General features: G+C 40.7%; 1 protein-coding gene across 1 annotated transcript in view; it reads left to right on the top strand.

Annotated features, from left to right (window-relative positions):
* LOC136862242 (homeobox protein Nkx-2.4) overlaps nt 1-22,004 on the top strand; it is a 315,747-nt gene extending 293,743 nt beyond the window's left edge. The window contains exons 4-5 of the mRNA XM_067138871.2: nt 2,463-2,549; nt 18,535-22,004. Of these exons, the coding sequence (XP_066994972.2) occupies nt 2,463-2,549; nt 18,535-18,909 (462 nt within the window). The 3' untranslated portion in view covers nt 18,910-22,004. The remainder of the gene's footprint in view (nt 1-2,462; nt 2,550-18,534) is intronic.
* Nucleotides 22,005-22,716: the final 712 nt, after the last annotated feature.

Genomic DNA, 22,716 nt, shown 5'->3' with positions numbered 1-22,716 from the left:
TGGACTTCACAGGAAATATCAAAATTCATAAATATGTCTGTTGTCATATCCCGTGTGGTAAACATCTCACAGTCATAAATTACAGGAAATTGTAGTTTCTATTAACTTCTGTTGCATGCAAGATTCAGATGGAACAAATATATCCCGAGATATTTGGAAGTGTGTAGAAATGAAATAATCGTGAATATCTCATTTCTTCTTCTTCTTCTTCTTCTTATTATTATTATTACTCTGAGCTGGTTACAAACAGAGGCAGGCGTATAGTAAAATCACAGAGGCTTACACACTGAATAGTGAAAGGCATAACAGTCTACAATGAAGATGTACTGTATGTATGCTTTTTATTTACATTTATTGTCTGCCTCCATGGCTAAATGGTTACCATGCTGGCCTGTGGTCCAAGTGCTCCCAGGCTCGATTCCTGGCCGGGTCGGGGATTTTAATCTTCATTGGTAAATTCCGATGTTTCGGAGGCTGTGTGTGTGTGTGTGTGTGTGTGTGTAGTCTTCAGCATTAAAATTCTTGAGAGGTAGGCTCCATTCTCAAAGATTCGCAGGTCAGCTATCAGGCGTCAGCTCGGAAGATCTGCACCAGGCCTCTCCGGAGGCCGCACACAATTAATTAATTTGCATTTATTTATTTATTTATTTATTTATTTATTTATTTATTTAAGTGAAAGACGTGATATATGGCAATACTGTTACTGGATCTCACGAAGGCAGCCGTGGGTTTAATTTCGACTAATGTTTGTGGGCTTTTGAAAGTGAATTCCCCTATCTTTGGTTCAGAATCTGCGTAAAGCTAGAAGTCCTTGGCTACGATAATGTTATCAACAGGCACGTAAAAGTACACGCTTCCTTTGTACGCACGTACTAGACCAATACATCTTTAATTCAGGTCCTTGCAATGCCTCGGGGTCGGTACTACATGCCATTTTTATGGCCAGATGTCAACTCTGTGTAGAAGGATGCGTTCGTGTGTTTTGAGGTGGTTATGAGTGTGACTCGGTGTGAATAAATAGAGAAGTGTGTATTATGAAAAACACGAACACCTGATCCTAAAGACTATTAATCAAACGAGGAAAAATGCCTTGTCCTGTACGGGAATCGAATCTTTGACTTTACGAACTGCTACGCTGATGATTCTGCCAAGAATCCAGACACAAGATTTATTAATTTATTAATTCGTTTATCGTCCAGGGTTGGTTTTTATCTCGGACTCAGCGAGGGATCTCACCTCCACCGCCTCAAGGGCAGTGTCTTCGAGCGTGAGACTTTGGCTCTGGGGATACAACTGGGAAGGAAGACCAGTACCTATCCCAGATGGCCTCACCTGCTATGCTGAACATAGACGTTGTGGAAGTATGGGAAGATCGGAAGGGATAGACAAGGAAGAGGGATGAAATCGGCCGTGGCGGATGGCTGAGGTGGTAATCGAACCCCCCTCTACTCAGTTGACCTCCCGAGGCTGAGTGGACCCGGTTCCAGCCCTCGTACCACTTTTCAATTTTCGTGGCAGACCCAGGAATCGAACACGGGTCCTCATGGCTGGCAGCTAAACACACTAACCACTACACCACACAGGCGGACTATTTATCGCAAATATTGATCCACCTTTGGTAATGTTCGCGAAGAGAGATTGTTACTTGATCCTCTACTAGATGTTCAAATCCCAGCCAATTCATAAGTATTCAAATTGTATGCATGAGCTGAGCTGAATGCTAGAGCTATGTGAAGATTACTTTCCAGATTCGGTTGCCTAGGACACTAAATTATTCGGTGGCGGATATGAACAGGTATAGAGAGAGATTTATGGGGCGATTGATTAGACGCTGTATTTTACAATCTTAAGGTCAAAACTGAGGAGACAGAAGAGTCTACGGTAAAAATGGCGATTGGTCGATCAAGGATGCGCTTAATTAACTCATAAAAACTGCTGACTGAACGTGGAAATTCATGATATGCATAACGAGAAATATAAACTGCAGTGTTCTGTTAATGTTTAGAAAAAGTCAGTAACAAATATTTTTTTTCTAAATACTACACAGCCTTCTGATAGTGTTGGTAATTATGAATGTTATGGTGTAACTCCGAATAAACAGTGCACTGTTGTAGCTTCTACCTAACTGGGGATATGAGGGTGTAGAAAAACCTATAAAACTGGCCGGTAGAAGAGTAGAACTAATCTGAATACATTATGAAAAGTTAACGAGTAATTTTACCTCGGTATAGGTACTTATTAAGTAATCTCTTGATATATCTCGAGGGATGATTAAATACCACATCAACTTCGAGTTTTTACTACACATGGGAGTATTCAAAATAGCTCATAGTGTGATACTTAGAGTTCAACATCTTGTATAAATTACTAGAGGGATAAATAATATTGATAAATAAATAAATTTAATTTGAATGTGAATATTGTGGAAAAATAAGAGAACACTTTCCTTTTTGTTGTTACAGGTGAAGATCTGGTTTCAAAACCACCGGTACAAATGCAAGAGACAGGCGAAAGAAAAGGCCATGGCGGAGCAGAACGCGCAAAACCAGGCAAGTAACACTCTTCAAGAAATAAATTTTCCTTCTATGCGTTTGAGTTTCCAAAATTTCCATCGGAAATTGGATTCGGCTTTTTCAGGTGTTCGCTCTTCCCGACGTTTCCTACGTTTGATTTCATTTTTGTTAGTATGTTCTTCTCTGAGTTTTTGTTTAAATGATTGGAGGTTCAAATTAATTCAAATACTTCGGATGTCATCAACTCACATTTGGAATAGAACAAGTTTTGTCGAAGTGGGCAAAAAAGAAAGAAAATAAGTCTTCTTCTTTTCGATTTTAGCAGTATAATGTTTGTGATGTGTTTGAACACCTGAAAATTATGAACATATTTATCAGTGAAACATCGGAAGCTTCAAAAATTACGCGGCATCATTTAAATTCGTACGTCTGCTGTTATCTACGATATTTGTGTCTTATACTTGCCTCTTATTCTATTAGTCAATAAGGAAGCACCATAGGAGAATACATCGTCGCTGTTCGGGCAAAAGCTTATATCTCCCAATTTTTTTTTTCTATACATTATTTTCCTTAAGACTGGCCACGCCTCCCAGCCAGATATGGCTATTTATTCCATCAGAACAATTTTCGTGTGTTCATTTTCGTATGCTAGCGTGTAAAGTAAAATGAACCTTACCGTACCGCACTCTAGGAATGTATGTTTGCATGAATTATTTTGACACTCCTACAGTATAATGTGCTTAAAGTTCAATTTCCTTTACACATAAGCATAGGAAAATGGACACAATGAAAATTATTCTGATGACTGCGTATCCATATATGGCTGGAATGCGTGGCCAGTCTTAGCCCCCAGCGACTCTGTATCATATCTGTACGGTACGTCATGTGTTTTATCTTTTTCAGGCTCAGATAACTTGTGGTCACATTTTGTATGACACATTCTGCGCTTTATGTTTGTAATTGTTGTATTTCCTTCTATTGTAAGGTATAGCGGGCTGCACGAGTAAATGTCAAAACTAAGTATAGTCCCAAACGTATCAAAAATAACACTAGAACCCCTCTCCAAAATATTCTAAAAATACTGCTTTTACAGGTATGTCCGTTGTATTTTGCCCCTTACGATCAAACTGAACAGAAAAGAAATTCAAATAATGTCAAAATATTCCCCGACAGAACTCCCAAAGGCCCCCATGGCCAAACGTTTGTCCCCCACCTAAAATATTATTTTACAGTGTTGTCATATTTTGTTATTTAAAAGCCCATTAAACAAACAAATGTCTAAATTTGACCTTGGGTCTTAAGAGGTTAAGAAAAATAATGGATAGGAAGAGAATTGTGAGATATGACCTTTTGCCCGAACAATGACCATTTATTATTCCACGAAGAGTAATGTAGCAGACAGATCCTTCAGTTGGATCATTCATAGAGTGTCGGATTCTGTAGTCCAAGATCGCGGGATCGAGCCTCGCAGAGGTAGTCATATCTTTGAAAGGCGAAAATAAATCCATTCGATAGATGCTGTGGGTGTAAATTTTTTTCACTATTTAAAATAGTTGCTACAAAGCTATGCAACTGGACATGAAATATCTGGAGTTATATAATTACTCCGAGTGTTTGAAAATAAATGGAACGAGTGAACAAACACTAAATCCATTAACGAGCTTGACATTTTATTTGCAAGCCTTTTTTCCCCCTCGTTCATTAATTCATAATTTTACTTGATTGATAGGTACTGCGAGCTCACATGATTTGCAGGAATTATAAATTTATGACACGGGACTCTGTGTTCTGTTTGCGGATGGCGTGCAGGTTTTCAGAAGTTCAAGTACGCATTTAGTGCAGTAAATGAGGCGTATGTTTTTGTCACATCCACCATCCCTGCAGGCATTGGCTAGTGTTTGATCACGTGCACAAATAACAGTGGTTGTGTTAAAACTGACAAGCGCATGTTTGTGTGATGTGGACAGGATCCAAACAGCTTGTCACAGCTCACGGCTCCGGTGTACGAACCGCAGTTGCATTGCCCTCAAACTTTAATAGAGAATGCTCATGATTTGTTCTCTTTATTATGTCTACGACAGAAAGCCAATAATCCAGAACAAAAACTGTTAAATATGATAGAATTGCTTAGGAAATGAAAAGAAATGTAGATTATAAGAAAAATCATAACTGGTCTGAATGACTGTTAGCCTTCTGAGACCAGGATGATGAGTTCGATGCCAGTTCAATCCGATGGTATTTGAAGGTTCTCAAATACACCAGTCTCGTGTTAATATATCGTCGCTCCAATGTGAAAACCGCGAAAGCGACAATGCTCTTTCTATTCATTATTTCCCTTACGACTCGTCACGCCTCCCAGCCACATATTGATATGCAGTCCCACAGAACAATTTTTGTTGAGTTCATTTTCCTATGCGCGAGTATAAAGGAAAATGATCCTTCAATACAGCATACTCTAGCAGAGGGTAAATAACCAAACCAAACCCCATGGCACCACAGCTCTTGAAGGGCCTTGGCCTACCAAGCGACCGCTGCTCAGCCCGAAAGACTGCAGATTACGAGGTGTCATGTGGTCAGCACAACGAATCCTCTCGGTCGTTATTCTTGGCTTGCTGGACCGGGGCCGCTATCTCACCGTCAGATAGCTCCTCAATTCTAATCACGTAGGCTGAGTGAACCTCGAACCAGCCCTCAGGTCCAAGTAAAAATCCCTGACCCGGATGGGAATCGAACCCGGGGCCTCCGGGTAAGAGGCACGCACGCTACTCCTACACTACGGGGCCGGGAGAGGGTAAATACGTCATGCAAGGATACATTTCTACAGTGCGGTACACTCAGGTACGCATGAGCATAGGAAAATGAACTGAACGAAAATTGTTCTGATGGACTGCATATCAATATGTGACAGGAAAACGTGGATAGGAAGAGCATTGTAACTTCTGCGGTTTCGGCACAGCAGCTACGATATGGATATGCACTCCATCAGTACAGTTTTCGCTGACTTCATTTTCCTATGCAAACGTATAAAGGTTTTGCTGTAACAACGAAGATATTAAGACGAACAGAAACACTCAGTCACCCAGTTAGAGAAATAACCACGCCAGGAATCGAACCAAGGGTCTTCTGAATCAAACGCCACTACACCGACCATTCAGCCAAGAAGCTAGACCCGTGTTGACAGAATTAATAATAATAATAATAATAATAATAATCATCATCATCATCATCATCATCATCATCTGTTTACCCTCCAGGTTCGGCTTTTCCCTCAGACTCAGTGAGGGATCCCACCGCTACCGCCTCAAGGGCAGTGTCCTGGAGCTTCAGACTCTTGGTCGGGGGATACAACTGGGGAGAATGACCAGTACCTCGCCCAGGCGGCCTCACCTGCTATGCTGAACAGGGGCCTTGTGGAGGGATGGGAAGATTGGAAGGGATAGGCAAGGAAGAGGGAAGGAAGCGGCCGTGGCCTTAAGTTAGGTACCATCCCGGCATTCGCCTGGAGGAGAAGTGGGAAACCACGGAAAACCACTTCCAGGATGGCTGAGGTGGGAATCGAACCCACCTCTACTCAGTTGACCTCCCGAGGCTGAGTGGACCCCGTTCCAGCCCTCATACCACTTTTCAAATTTCGTGGCAGAGCCGGGAATCGAACCCGGGCCTCCGGGGGTGGCAGCTAATCACGCTAACCACTACACCACAGAGGCGGACAATAATAATAATAATAATAATAATAATAATAATAATAATAATAATAATAATAATAATAATAATAGTGATATTTGTTTTACGTCCCACTAACTACTTTTTTAAGGTCTTCGGAGACGCCGAGGTGCCGGAATTTAGTCCCGCAGGAGTTCTTTTACGTGCCAGTAAATCTACCGACACGGGGCTGTCGTATTTGAGCACCTTCAAATACCACCGGACTGAGCCAGGATCGAACCTGCCAAGTTGGGGTTAGAAGGCCAGCGCCTTAACCGTCTGAGCCACTCATACCGGCTGTTGACAGAATTAACGGCATTTGAAAGAACATCCGTGGAGTAAAATTCCAGTACATCGGCGTCTTCTGAAGCTGTACAATTAGGTAGTGGGATGCAAATTACAATATTATTATTATTATTATTATTATTATTATTATTATTATTATTATTATTATTATTATTATTATTATTATTTAGTTGATTTTCCTAAACGTGATGAATGCGGAATGAAGCCAACAAGTCAGTCGTACTGAAACAGGCATCCAAAAAGATCTCCGAAATTAAGCAATATTCGTTTTCTCGCTAATTTGATCGATGATGCGAGTTATTGGCTGGTGGAGAACTCGAAGAAAATGGTCAGCCTAGTATAAATCGTCATCGTGCCTGCGAAAACCGCTATGTGATGTTAGGGATGTACTGACTCGGAGCACATATAGACCTACTATATAATTTTGAACGAGGTAACTCGCACGATTATTGAACTTTAAATGGCGAAACATTACTGGGCAAAGTTCTAAGCTCAAATATTTCACACAGCAGTTTTCGCAAACACAGCGATGAACAGATCTTACCGGGCGAGTAGGCCGTGCGGTCAGGGGCGCGCAGCTGTGAGATTGCATCCGGGGGATAGTGGGTTCGAACACCACTGTCGGTAGCTCTTCAGATGGTTTTCCGTGGTTTCTCATTTTCACACCAGGCAAATGCAGAGACTGTTCCTTAATTAAGGCCACGGCCGCTTTATTCCCACTCCTATCCCATCGTCGTCATAAGACCTATCTGTATCGGTGCAACGTAAAGCAAATTGTTGTATTACAGATCAGAATATCCAAATAAACAAAATCACACATTGAAATTTATAATTTTGTTTCATGTCATTGCCTAAAACCTATCTTATATTATCTCTTGAGGAAAAATATTAACATTTTTTCACATTTTAAAACAGAGTGCAGTTTGTTGAGTATAACATTCTAATTCTTGAATAATACACTCAATACAGTTCAAGAATTTTATAGTGATATCTCATGTATTGTAATTTTAAGCATCTCGTTGGAGGTTTTGTCTGGAATTTTCCTATCGCTGAAGAAGAGAAATGATTTTTCTCGAAACATGCACGAGTATGAAATGGGAATGAAATTAATAATCACCGTATACTAATTGTGTAAATGTATTGTATTGAAAGGGGGTCCCTTATTAGTCCTCTTTTCTCACAGGTTCTTCGATAATGTATTGATTTGTTCACCACGTCCAGAAGGGTTGTATCTTCCTAATCGTATATTCACACCTATCATTTACCTCATCTCTTTATTCGCAGTGTGCAAGGAAATTTTCAGCACACCGGGAGAGTTGGCCGGGAGATAGTGGGGTCAGCAGCCCTGAAAATGGTTTTCCGTAGTTTCCTATTGTCACACCAGGCAAATGCTGGGGCTGTACCTTAATTAAGGCCACGGCCGCTTCCTTCCCACTTATAGTCCTTTCTCATCGCATCGCCGCCATAAAACCTATCTGTGTCGGTACGACGAAAAGCAAATTTAAAAAATTCAACACACAAATTATAGGTTACTGTAGGTTCAAGTCAAACATTACCTCCATGACTAGCTTTTACCTGTCCAGCATTTTACTTTATCCGTCAATCCGTAACTTTATCGGATTGGATGACTGAATATTGTTTCCTAATATTATATTCGTAGCTAACATTGACCTCGCATGCTTCTTCGCAATGTGAAATAATTATTATAATTCACAAATTGTATATTATTGTGGGTGAAATACGATTTCTTTTTCAATCGTCTATTTGGCCAGCAATTTACTTTACCTGCCAATCATTCTTTATAAAGTGTTCTTTTTTAAATGCTATATATTCGGAGCGTCGGCCTAAGAAGATCCCTTGTCCCTACTTTGCACCATATGTTGTGAACCTGCGTGTGTTTCGAAATGGCGGGCGGAAGTGTAAAGTGTTGAATCTGAGGAAAGGAACATTAAGGACGACACAAACACCCAGTCACCAGGCCAGGGATATTAATCATTAATCATTAAAAGACCCTGACCCAACCGGGAATCGAACCCGGGGCCGCTGGATGACAGGTGGACGCGTTGCGCCCTACACCGCGGGGCCGGACTTTTCCCGGACTATAACGTGCTTTACTGTCCAAGTTCATAATGAATTATTGCTCATAGAGTGCATCCTCCACTTTTGCAAATAGTACTTTGGAACTACCAACATTCACGTAATAGATGATTGATCATCGGATAACCAGCTAGTCTCAGCCATGAGGCGAACCGGAGTCATTACAAGAGTGAGTTTTAGCAGGAAATTCAGGAGCTGTATGGCAGTAGCCTTAAAAGAATGGTTCTCTCGGAGTTATATAACCAATACCCGCAGAAAACCGCTTCGAGGCTGCCGACAGTGAGACAGAAACTTTTTTATCATGCCCATGAAAATTATGTCTATGTTTCGCAATGATTTTTTTTTTTTTTTTTGCTATTTGTTTTACGTCGCACCGACACAGATAGGTCTTATGGCGACGATGCGATAAGAAAGGACTATAAGTGGGAAGGAAGCGGCCGTGGCCTTAATTAAGGTGCAGCCCCAGCATTTGCCTGGTGTGAAAATGGGAAACCACTGAAAACCATCTTCAGGGCTGTCGACAGTGGGGTTCGAACAGACTATCTCCCAAATACTGGATACTGGCCGCACTTAAGCGACTGCAGCTATCGAGCTCGGTCCAATCAAATTTAATAATAATAATAATAATAATAATAATAATAATAATAATAATAATAATAATAATAATAATAATAATAATAATAATAATAATAATACTCTAATAATAATAATAATAATAATAATAATAATAATAATACTGAAGAACATATTCCCAAAACGGGGAGATAAGAAGTTGTTTCGCGACATCATCTGTGCATATTTATTGTATAAATGTATATGTTGTAATTATTTCTGTTGTAAATATTTGTAGATATATGTAGCCTACCTATAGTTTCATAATCAAGAGGGTAACTCCTTCCTTAGGCCGAGTCATCCCATTATGTTGCCGGGACAATCCGAGCCTTCCTAAAGTGTAATAATAATAATAATAATAATAATAATAATAATAATAATAATAATAATAATAATAATAATAATAATAATCATAAATGCTAAATTTGTACATCAGAAATAAGGGTTCGAACATGTACTGTACAGCTGAACATAGAGGGTGAGGTTTCACCAATAACGCCATTTCACCTTTTATGGAGTTAATCAAGTTGGATTTCATTTACAAGTAGTTTCATTATTCATGTAGTCTATATGGATGCGCTCGCGGCCATCTTGAATCCCACCCTACTAGCTACATGTTTATTCCGGTAGCAATAAGGAGGTGGTGGCGACAGGAGGTTAATTGGGCTATTGCTCTCCATGCCACTTGTCCACATATCGATTGTGAGCAATAACGGGGAACAATGGACACACTCTTTGTCTCCTCTATGACGTGACATTTGCAGGCGACACCATGAAGCGGAGAGGGGAATAGGCCATTTGAAGGGTGCAAGATACTGAAATGCTAAACTCGCTCTAACTCCTTTGAATGGAATCAATCTTGGGGAAGCAAACTCACGATGAGAAAAACGTTTCTTACTTGCCTTAAAAATAATTGAGCTTTAGTCTTCTTGGCAAACCGAAGCTTCGTTAGAACTAACTTCGCCAAGCGATATCTGCACAACGTAATAATGCATGTAATTTAGTTTAACCTTTATAAGGCAGTACTCATTAAAACACTTTCTTTCCTAACTAACTTTATTTACAGGCTCTATAAGTGCTAAATAATACAATTGAACAGGGAAAAAGACAATCCATTGCTCAGGAGGTCAGTAATAAGATAGTAATTTACTGCCCACCGCCTTCTGTCTGCCATTTCCCATGGCCCACCTAAGGACACCATTTCAGTTCAGTTAGTTCCCTTTTTTTTTAGCAGAAATACTTCGGACACCTGTGTGGGCTATGGGAAACATATTCCCACACACAATACGACAGAAATTTCTAGGCCTATCTCAGAACTCTTCAATTGGTCAAAATTAGTAAATAGTCTCAGAACAAGTGAGAAAAGTGCACAATAAACAAAGAAAATTCATGTAAATAGTATATAGACTAAAAAAATATTGATTTCTTACGCTATTTTCACTTCATAAATCTTGTTCGCAACAGGCGTTGCGCTGGCACGATACCGCTATTCAGATGTTTTCCAAAGAAGCTAAAGATTCCAAGGAGATCAGAATAGTTCTACAGATATTCCCAACAGTGGAGCACACAACAATACATGTGAAATAAACTACCAGCGCCCAGAAATGATAAAAAAAGTGGGAAAATAATTCCCACCTCCTTATAAAGGGTTAATTATGTTTCATTTCGGCAAGGAAAGAATGTTAGACCCGTGCAACTTGTAAAATCGTCTCTACTGCCTCTTTACTGGAAGCATTGCTATCTTCTTCTTTTATTACGCAATAAATTGAGAATTCTCTGGGAAGAATTAGACCTTACTTTAAACTCGTTTAACTTGTATGTAACTTACTCAAAAGAAAGAGAACATTAAGAACATACAATAATAAATTTGTTCGCCTCTGTGGTGTAGTGGTTAGCATGATTAGCTGCAACTCCGGAGGCCCGGGTTCGATTCCCGGTTGTTCCATGAAATTAAAAAAAAAGTGGTATGAGGGCCGGAACGGAGTCCACTCAGCCTCGGGATGTCAACTGAATAGACTTGGGTTCGATTCCCGCCTCAGCCATCCTCGAAGTGGTTTTCCGTGGTTTTCCACTTTTCCGTCAGGCAAATGCCGGATTGGTACCTAACTTAAGGTCACGGCTGCTTCCTTCTCTCTTCCTTGCATATCCCTTCCAAATATCCCATCCCCCCACTAGGCGCATGTTCAGCATATCAGGTGAGGGCGCCTGGGCGAGGTACCCTCGAGTGGTCCATTGATGCTTTCACGGTCCGTACTTGCATAAATGATATAGGCTTTTGGGGTCATGCCGTGTCAAGAAAATAAGGTGAAATTCTTTACGTTTTGCAGAGAACTTTGCTCTGTGTCTTCAGAAGAAAATCTCGACTGTTCACGAGAAAGGCTTCTCAGAGAATGAGGTTTGAATTTAGACGTTATAATTATAATGATTATTAATATTATTAGTAATATAATTATATTATCATTATTATTAATTAATTATTAATGTGATTAATGTAATTATATTACAATTATTATTATATTATAAAGTCTAAATTCAAACCTCATTCTTTGAGAAGGCTTTCTCGTGGACAGTCAAGTTTTTTCTGATGACGCAGAGGATAGTTCTCTGCGAAACGTAGAGAGATTCACCTTATTTTCTTGACACGGCATAATCCCAAAAGCCTATATCATGCCAATAATAATAATAATATAGAAAAACAAAGGTTAACCTTTTATGGTCACCTGAAGAGAATACACCCGAAGAATTTGGCGCAAAATTGCCCTCTTTTCAGGAAAAATAGAAATTTCGTCCACGCTGATTGAATAATTATAATTATGCGGGTGAATGATAATAATGTTATTTGCTTTACGTCCCACTAACTACTCTTTAACGGTTTTCGGGGACGCCGAGGTGCCGGAATTTAGTCCCGCAAGAGTTCTTTTACGTGCCAGTAAATCTACCGACACGAGGCTGACGTATTTGAGCACCTTCAAATACCACCGGACTGAGCCAGGATCGAACCTGCCAAGTTGGGGTCAGAAGGCCAGCGCCTCAACCGTCTGAGCCACTCAGCCCGGCGCGGGTAAATGATATAAGACCAGGGGACATAATGGAGAGGACCAACTTTAGGAAGAAAGTTGCGGGGTTGAGGGATGATCAAGAGAAGGAACCAGATAAACCAGCGGGAGAACGGCTGAAAAGTAGCGTGAGGTTAAAAATTATTTGGTTACAATATGAACAAAAAGGTTTAAATCTAAGAAAGAGAGACAGGTAGTTTGTGCAACCGCAGTGCATAGTTGACTGTATCGATGTAAGTAATAATAATAGAAGTCTCATGGGATCATTTAACGTTTGGAGGCATATTGAGTTGAAACTATTTAGTCTGCCTCTACGTCAATTTTGACGTTGCAATGGACACTATCCCGCCCTTCAATAATTCGACTATATCTGCTGGATTAGAACCGGTGATACTGAGATCTCCTGCGGTACTCTACCATTCTACCAGGGATTTAATCTCGTGTTAACTTTCTTTTCGTTCGAATAGGATCTATAATATGAAGAAATTATTTTTTCTTTTTTTCTTAATCTGTTTACCCTCCAGGGTTGGTTTTCCCCTCGGACTCAGCGAGGGATCCCACCTCTACCGCCTCAAGGACAGTCTCTTGAAGAGTGAGATATTGAGTCGGAGGATACAACTGGGGAGAATGACCAGGAGACCTCACCTGCTATGCTGAACAGAGGCCTTGTGAGGGGATGGGAAGATTGGAAAGGATAGACAAGGAAGAGGGAAGGAAGCGGCCGTGGTCTTAAGTTAGGTACCATTCCGGAATTTGCCTGGAGGAGAAATGGGAAACCACGGAAAATCATTTCCAGGATGGCTGAGGTGGGAATCGAACCCACCTCTACTCATTTGACCTCCCGAGGCTGAGTGGACCCCTTTCCAGCCCTCGTACCATTTTTCAAATTTCGTGGCTGAGTCGGGAATCGAACCCGGGCATCCGAGGGTGGCAGCTAATTACACTAACCACTACACCACAGAGGCGGACATGTGAAGGAATATTTATCATTAATCATTTGTTGAGTTACTTCATTGCTACCAGTCATCTGGTAACAAATTAAAAGGTAAAATAAATTACGTCACATGGAACATTTTTAATATACTGAAGGACATGTTTTGTTTGAAAGGGGTTAATGCTTAGATTTTGAACTTTTGGTGGGTTGACATATCTGATGTTCAATCAGAACACAGGCATAGTGCACCTGTTTTGGGATAAGCACGGACTTGACTAAGTAGGTTCCCGGATAGCAAGAAGCTGTCACGAAGTTGGAATCATGCTCTCCTGTCTTTACGCGCCACTGCTCTCCACTTGACAAGCAGCTATCCACTCGTGCTAGAGGCACGAGGTGTTTCCTGCATGAAATAGCAGTCATGTTTATTCCACATAAGTGGCGGCCAATTGTTGGTATTATTCCTTTATAAATCTCACTCTCTCTCTTTAACATGCGGCATAAAATCAAGAACACAAAGAGAATTTGTGTACATATGCAATTATTTTTCTCTCGATTAAAAAAATACATATGAACGGTGTGTAGCATTAAAGAAGACGGTTTGCTGGTCATGTTTAGAAATTTTAAAAACAAGTCTGATTGTAGGTACTTGTAAATATAAGGAGCGCTTTCTGAATGACAAGCAGATTATTTCAGGTGTTTTACATTCTTTTCTCGTGAATACCAAAGCAAAGAGAGATCGGATCAGATTAACGTTAAGAAGGGAAATACCTTTGGTACATTAAGTGGCATGAAATATAATTATACGGTATCACTTCCGTGTAATAAAACAAATTCTATAGGTTAGGTGAATGTGCCTGTCATCTTTCGGAGTACCTTCTACATTTCTGATCTGTATGATCCTTAACCTCATCACTAAGAATGTCCAGTTACACATGCAGTAAGGGTGGTCAAAGACGTACAACGTCAATGTGTTAATACAGGTTACTTCAAACAGAAATAGTACTAATAACTAATTTACCAGATCTGGAGGCAAAATGTTTCTAACTCAAGAATTTATTTAGATATAGTCTAGTGTTAATGGAAAGCATACAATCTTAGGAAGTAATAATAATCTCATGGTCTCATCTATAGTGTGCAAGCATTTTTATTTGACGCCATCTGCCTGCTTGCTCGTCAATTTCGACGTTCCATTTTACTCTATGCCTACTAGATGGCAGAGTAAGCAGAATCTCTCTTGGGCGTCTATGGCTGAGTTTATAATTATTAATGTTGTCGTGTGAACACCATATCGTCATCTAAGAACGGATATGACAATGCTTTTCCTCTCCACTATGTTCCAGACAGATCACACATGTGGATATGCAGTCCATCAGAACAATTTTCATTGCGTTCATTATTTTCCCTATGCATGTGCTTTTTTTGCTATTGGCTTTACGTCGCACTGATACAGATAGGCCTTATGGCGACGATGGGACAGGAAAGGGTTAGGACTAGGAAGGAAGCTGCCGTGGCCTTAATTAAGGTACAGCCCAAGCATTTGCCTGGTGTGGAAATAGGAAACCACGGAAAACCATCTTCAGGGCCGCCGACAGTGGGGTTCGAACCCATTATCTCCCGAATACTGGACACTGGCCGCACTTAAGCGACTGCAGCTATTGAGCTCGCTCCTATACATGTGTGTGAAGGAAAGTGAACCTTAACATACTGTACTGTAGGGATGTATGTTTTGCATGACATATTTACGCACTCCTACAGTATACTGTATATAAGGTTCAGTTTCCTTTACGCACAGGATACCAAAATGAACACAACGGAAATTGTTTTGATGGACTGGATATCCATATTATGTGGCTGGGATGCGTAACCAGTCTTAAAGAAAATAATGACTAAGAAGAGCATTGCAACACAATTATGAGTATTTGTTTCTTCACCTACGTTTAGAACTAAAGGAGGCCTCAGACCTGGTTAGAAATAGAGGATTGTGGCGGCGTTTAGTAAATTCGCAAAGGCTTGCAGACTGAACGCCGAAAGGCATAACAATCTACATCGAATACATACCCCAGAGAGCGTTTCTAAAAGACCTCCTTATATTCACATCTCAGTGTTTAGTCATTAAAATAAATTGATATTCTATCTGTTTCCCTCGACTGACACTCCCTCACTCTCAGTTAGCATGTGAATTAAATAAGCATTGTTACATTCCGATAGATCAATGACAGTGACATGAATAATTAATAACAATATTAATGCTAATAATAACAATTGTTTTACGTCCATTTTTGGAGGCGCCGAGGTGCCGGGATTTCGTCCCGCGGATTTCTGTTACGCGCCGATAAAACTACCGACTCAAGACTAGTATATTTGAGCCAAACACCATGAGAATGAGCGGTGATCCAGTTAGCTCAGATGGCCAGCACTCAACCGTCTGTCTTTTTCCAGTATTGTTCCAGCGGAACCGGGCATAACAAAGATATAATTTCGGGGTGATTAGGGCTAAGTGTTCTCTGAGTATCCTGGACCATCATATGTATTTCTAGATAATTTTTTCCATCTTAATATGAAATATTTGCCCGCCGCCGTAGCGTAAAGGTTAGTGTTATATCTGCCGTCCTCGGGGGCGCGGGTTCGATTCCCGGTACTGCCAGAAATTTAAAATGGCAAGAGTGCTGATATGTGGTTGAAATGGTACACGCAGTTCACCTCCATTGGCGGTGTGCCAGAAAAGAGCTCTACCACCTCCGGATGAGGACAGTCCACCTCTGTAGCGTAACGTTTAGTGTTATTAGCTGCCGTTCTCGGGGGCCCGGCTTCGATTCCCTGTACTGCCAGATATTTAAGAATGGCAGGAGGGCTGGTATATGGCTGAAATGGTACATTCAACTCACCTCCATTGCTGGTGTGTCTGAAAATAGCTGCACCACCTCGGGATGAGGACACGAGTTTATTAGCCCCGTGTTTGATGCCCGGCCAGTCCAGGGATTATCATTCTTGACTTAGGGCTGAAACGAGGTTCATTCAGCCTTATGAGATCAACTGACGAGCGTCTCATATGAGATTCAACGGACACGAAACCCAAGTTACACGTCACGTTGTCTACGTATCACTCCAGTAACTCCAAGCCAAAGCCCTTAAAGGACTGAATGTGGCATGGGGTGAAGATAAAATTAATGTAAATACGAGTATTACTTAATTAATTTGTTTTAAAATGTAACCCGTTCGTTCATATTCTCGTCCCTTGTGGTTAGGTAGGCACTTTCATTATTATTATTATTATTATTATTATTATTATTATTATTACTATTATCATTATTATTATTATTATTAGAATATTATTATTATTATTATTATTATTATTATTATTATTATTATTATTATTATTATTATTATTATTATTATTATTATTATTATTATTATTATATACATTCGCTTAGCCTCCTAAGGAGCACGTTGAACCATTAAATAGCACTGGTATTCTTCTTCTTGTTATTCTTATCTACCCAAAACTTCCTCATCCTTTCACTATGGCCTGCCGTCTTTCTTGTGTCCATGAGTTTTTGAGTTTCAAGCTTTTCTCAGAATTATTATTATTATTATTATTATTATTATTATTATTATTATTATTATTATTATTATTATTATCCTCTCTGCTTCATTTTGTTCGGCTATGGACCGCGTTATTTCAACCGTTTGAATCCTTGGGCTTTAATTCTTTCCCAGTATTCCCACATTCGCTTTGTGTGAGCCTCCTCTCTTTCATCAGTTCACTTCTTGCCTGTTTCCAACTTCGGCTTTTCTTGAAATCGCTGGTATGCCCGAACTTTCTTTCCCACTAGCTACTTTTTACTGTTTTCGGAGACCGGCGTAAGCCAGGTCGGTTTCTATCTTTATAATAAGTGAATATTTTAGGATGTTTATAGGATGTTTAGGTATTTATTATAAGTTTTCCCTTTCGCACTGCTTTAAATCAGGGCCTCTCAAATGCCCAATATCTCACGAGAGCAAACTGAGGCGCAGTGGTCCTATGTACAGTGCTGCCTCTGTGGATCACTTCATGTCGTACGATGTCGGCATGTAAAAGATCTCTGGTGACACATTTGGTGTTTACCCGACAAATTCATTAACATCTCAGCCATAGACGCCCAAGAGAGTTTCGGTTTACTCGGTCTGCCATCTAGTTGGCCTAGAGTAAAACGGAACGTCGAAATTGACGAGCAGACAGCCAGATGGCATCAAATTGAAATGTCTGCACACGGTAGCTGAGTCCATACGATTATTATTATTATTATTATCGGTCCCACTCGGCTCGGTTCGGACCAGCGCGTCGTCTCGGGGCGACTCGGCTAAGCTCGGCTCAACTCAGCTCGGATTTGGAGCGCTACGGAGCAAGTGAGAAAGAGGGAAACAGGCGGAGCGAGCGAGACAGGTGTGGGGAAAGAGAGACAGCGCTATTGCTCCAAATCGAGGAGGGGGGTCTGCACTCTAGTCAACCAAGCGAAGTCGTCTTTTGCACGGTGCACCACGCAATGCACTGGTTCATGCACCCTGAGAGGCCCTGCTTTAAATGCTGACACATCACAAAAATTGTATCTCGCCTGGCGGCCGCGGTCGCTAGGGCGTCAAGTCTATATGGTCTAACAGCGTGGTTAGCCGGTTCGAGACTGATTGGTCCAAACATTTTTTGGTATCAGAATGTTGGTCGATATCGTAGGAGAGGTGGTGGTATACAATTTATAATCACTAGAATGCGTGCGAAAATCCTGGATAAAATTCCAAACCTCTCCGCAGTTTTCATAAGGAGTGAGGACATATGAGGTTGTAGATGGTGATTCGTCCGTCTGATTGGGACGTAAAGCTTTCAGCAGACCACTTACTCTACTATACTGTAGGAACGTATGTTTGTATGACAATTTACCCACTTCTAGAGTCTGATGTATTTAAGGTTAATTTTCCTTTACACACGGGTATAGGAAAATGAACTCAACGAACATTGTTTAGGTGGACTGCATAGGCGTGACCAGTCTTAAGCAAAATAATGGATAGAAGGAACCATCTCAAATTTGCGGGTTTGGCACAGCTGCGACGATATCCCCTCTGTCCTATTTTATACTTGACTCTCTGAGTAAATTCTTGCACTCGTCGTATTCAAGTGTTACTGTACATATAGTAGTTCATGTTTATATATTTTAGTCGTTTATGCTATAAATTATTCTTTCATCAACAGATCGACCACTTCCCAATTGTGATAAACTCAGTCCCTAACCCGCTCTCCCTATGAACACTTGGATCATCCTAACAAGTTTTCTCCTTTTTACAGGCCCAGAGTTCGCCTCGGCGGGTAGCAGTACCAGTGCTGGTCAAGGACGGCAAGCCGTGCTCGGGAACTGGGGACGGCTCCGTCGGGGGCGGTCGATCCTCCCTGGGAGGAACGGGGCAGTCGCCGCAGACGGGCAGCCACTGCTCGCACAGCCCTGCAGGATCGAGCATGTCGCACCAGCAGCAACAACAGCAACAACAGCACCAACAGCAGCACCAGCAGCAACAACAATCCGCGTGTAGCAGTACGGCCAGCTTGCTCACGAACATGGCGTACCAGCGTCAAAACCTGGCGGGGATGGGTATGCAGCATCAACATCAACAGACTGCCAATATGTGTTCGTCCTATCTGCCACTCCAAGGTCGGGCTTGGTAATAGCGGCACAATTAACATTCGATGGTAAAGCTCCAAGTCTGGATGTACGATCCAGCACTGGAAATACCATGCAAGGGAATGGTTAACATTCCCGAAGCGGAACCAAAGTTGAGACTTAAAGGGCATTCCTAGGGCTATAGGCCCTTTGTTCGCGCTGGAAGCAACATGCAGGAACACGTCTGTGAAGGATACCAGTGAAAATAAATGAAGGTAATGCCCGGTGCAATGTCGCGCACCCTAATTTAGCGACATATGAGAAGCGCCAGTTAATAGAACAAGCTACGAAGTTCGCTTCCATTCGTCAAATTTTCATCATAATGAATGATAGTCAGGGATGATCCAACTGGATGCGACCGTAGATATAGGTGGGGAGCAGAGAAGTGTACCCTGAGGATGCTAAACAATGTCAATTGAAACATCTGAGGATGAATGAGACTAATTACTCAGCCATTTGCGAGCGTATCTTTAGGTCGATGAAATTACCAGCATTGTGTTTATACATTTAGGCGTACCTATAAATGATATCATTTTTATGGTACACCAGAATTACGTACATTATCGTTAATTTAGTAATACTTAGTTTTTATTTGATAGCGCTTAGCCGTAAAGATAGGAATGTCTTGACTTACCAGACATAATTCCTGTTGTCCTTCGTGGAAAATAGGACATCAACAAATCATCACCATCTCGTCCTTCTGACGGCCAAAATCTTCACTAAATTCCAGGTCTTACCCTCTTCTAGTGCCCCAGTGTAGATATATCTTTGTCATGAGTGCCTTGGTCTTCCGTCCTTACTTTTCCCCAAAGCCTCTCTCTCTCTCTCTCTAAGTTGCTGCATTTCCTGTCCAATCCATTCCCATTTCCGCCACTTGAATTGTATGGACATCTCGATTTCTCGTGCCTTTATTCAGAGTAATGATTGGAAATCACTTCTGGCCAGGGGATGGTCAAAATCCACAAACAGCTGCAAGCTTCTGAAAATATAAAAAAGTTGTGATGGTGGCGGTGATTATTGTTTGAAGAGGAAGTAAAACTGGGCAACCGTACACTATAAAGAAATAGTGGATAACATTCAATACTCGAGGAATTTCAGTCGAAATCATTCTGGACAGTTGTAGATACAAAGGCGATTTGCTGCAATATCAAGTGGACCTCGTACCAGCCCTCAGATCCAGGTAAAAATCCCTGACCTGGCCGGGAATCGAACCCGGGGCCTTCCGGTAACAGGCAGGCACGCTACCCCTAAACCACGGGGCCGGTCTCAACCTCTCTCAGAGTCACATATTTGTATAGTCTTATGAATGAGGAAGAAGAGAAACAAGGCCTCTTATAGGCACGGTTGATATTGACGTACAATAATGGGTAGAATGTTGTTATTGATCTCTCTCTATTGTTATGCCATGGCCCATAAGGTGTCCGAAAAACTTATATTGATATAGATTACTTAAAAATAAGTAACCTGTTCCGTTCCCGGCATAAAATTATTTAGTAGGTAATGTTTCTGTCAGGTGTGGTGGTGGTGATTATTGTTTTAAGAGGAAGTACAACTAGGCAACCATCTTCTATATAATACGACAGAGAGAAAAAATGGAAGGAATCCGACACTTTGAAGAGTGGAGGTATCGACCAACAACGACAATGGCCACGAAGGGCGTGGAAATGAGACTCCCTATGCCTCGATGCTCTAATAGCGTCGGGGTCGGAAAAGAAAGAGTTAACCAAGGGAGGTCGGATAGGATAGAAGAAAGTGAGAATCTCGGCACAAGTACGTGGAAGTAATGTTAAGACTCAGCTAAGGGACCTGTGGTCGCCAACCCAAGCTCTCAAGTTGAGAGCCACTGCGGCCCCTTGTAGTCGCCTCTTACGACAGGTTGGGGATACCGTGGGTGTTATTCTACCACCCCTACCCACAGGGTATTTTCCGTCGGAAATCTCATCAATTGCATATTTGCAGACTCCTCACATTGTTATGCCGGAAGGCATCTGATGCTTTATTCCTCGTATTCTTGGACGTTTTCCGAATTACTTGGGGTTTACAATTAATATGTACTTGGCTCAGTGTTGCGGCTAGATGCCCTTCCCGAAGCCAATCCTATGTGAAGAGTTGTAGTCACTCCCTGTTGTGGTCAATAGTGTGATATGTTGTATGTAGATAATTTTACTGAGACAAACACAAATATCCAGTATCTGAGCCATACGCTGTCGGGATTCGAACCCGGGGTCCTCTGAACTGAATAACAGTACCCTGACTATTCAACCAAGGAGACGGTATGATGCATCACTCCATTATCTGAAATACATCTACCACAGAAGTTATGGATCAATTTCCTCAAAATGAATATTCCTTTATTTCCTATGTTTTTGCTAGGTGACTCTCAATCGTTACAGTCGTATGAAGTGGCATATATGATCTTTTTCACATAATGAAGATTTTAAAAATTCAAATATATTTGAAAATCTAATGAGAATAAGCGAGATATTCTCTCTTTCATAACATTCATTTTGGTGCAAATATAAAGCTAGATTATTATTTGATGAATTGAATGCTGGGGATATTACATCGACGCTCCTGATATCAAATGGCTATGTAACGAGATATTAAATAAAATAACGTGGCTTAATGTGAATTCAGGTCACTACAGCATCCATGTGCCAATGAAGTAGCAAATGTTTTACGGTCACAGAGCTTTTGAAGTGGCGTCGACCAGTAACAAGTGAATGCGGACTTGTGTAGTGTTTTGTTTGGTGTATACATTGGACGAGACATTGCAGCCGTACAAACATCATAGGCTGTTGTTTTGAACGTTTCAATCAAAATAAACAAAAACCTTTATCATTTCATTAAAAAAGTATGTATAGTCTTAACAAATAAAAGATCTATCAGTACGGGCAATTTGTACAAAAAATGCATAAAACATTACGAATTTTTTAAAGATATAAAATTTAAGAACAGTACATGTTCACATGGTGAAGATTTAAAGTTAATATTAGAAAGGTTTTATTGAAAAACCCGTCAAATATTCCAACATTTGTTAATATATTCCGTGTTTCTTTTGTCATTTGTAAAAGTGTAAATATATAAATGGTAAATCAACTCCAAGATCTTGAAGTTATGATTTATACCTTGTTATCCATTCCCTAAATACATTTAAGTATTATATTCGCTTTTCTATCTATTCACATATCTATCTATCTATCTATCTATCTATCTATCTATCTATCTATCTATCTATCTATCTATCTCTCTCTCTCCCTATATATATATATATATATATATATATATATATATATATATACACCCAAATAAAAGTGGTTAGTGGGACGTGAACCGGTGTAGAAAGCCAAGAATAACGGCCCAGAGGATCCGTCGTGCTAACCAAACGACACCTCATAATCTACAGGCCTTCGGGCCGAACATTGGTCGCTTGGTTGGCTAAGGCTCTTCGGAGCTGTTGCGCGGTGGGGGTTTGAATTTATTGGGACATGGAACAAATAACCTTTACTATTATTAAAATTATAATTAATTAGTTAATAATAATAAATATTGCCGTTCCTGTGTCAAAACCGCGAATTTGACAAAGCTCTTCCTATCCATTATTATCCTTAAGACTGTTTACGCCTCCCAGACCCATATTGATACGAAGTCCAACAGAACAATTTTTGTTTAGTTCATTTACCTATACGCGTGTGTACCGTACTGCAGGAACGTATGTTTGTATGACATATTTACCCACTCCTAGAATATGATTAAATTTAAGGTTAATTTTCCTTCACCCGCGCGCATAGGAAGATGAACTCAACGATTTT

Source organism: Anabrus simplex, chromosome 1 (genome assembly GCF_040414725.1).
Source record: "Anabrus simplex isolate iqAnaSimp1 chromosome 1, ASM4041472v1, whole genome shotgun sequence".
In the NCBI taxonomy this organism is placed as follows: domain Eukaryota; kingdom Metazoa; phylum Arthropoda; class Insecta; order Orthoptera; family Tettigoniidae; genus Anabrus; species Anabrus simplex.
Note: the sequence above shows the minus strand (reverse complement) of the source record. Positions and strands in the feature narration are given on the sequence as shown.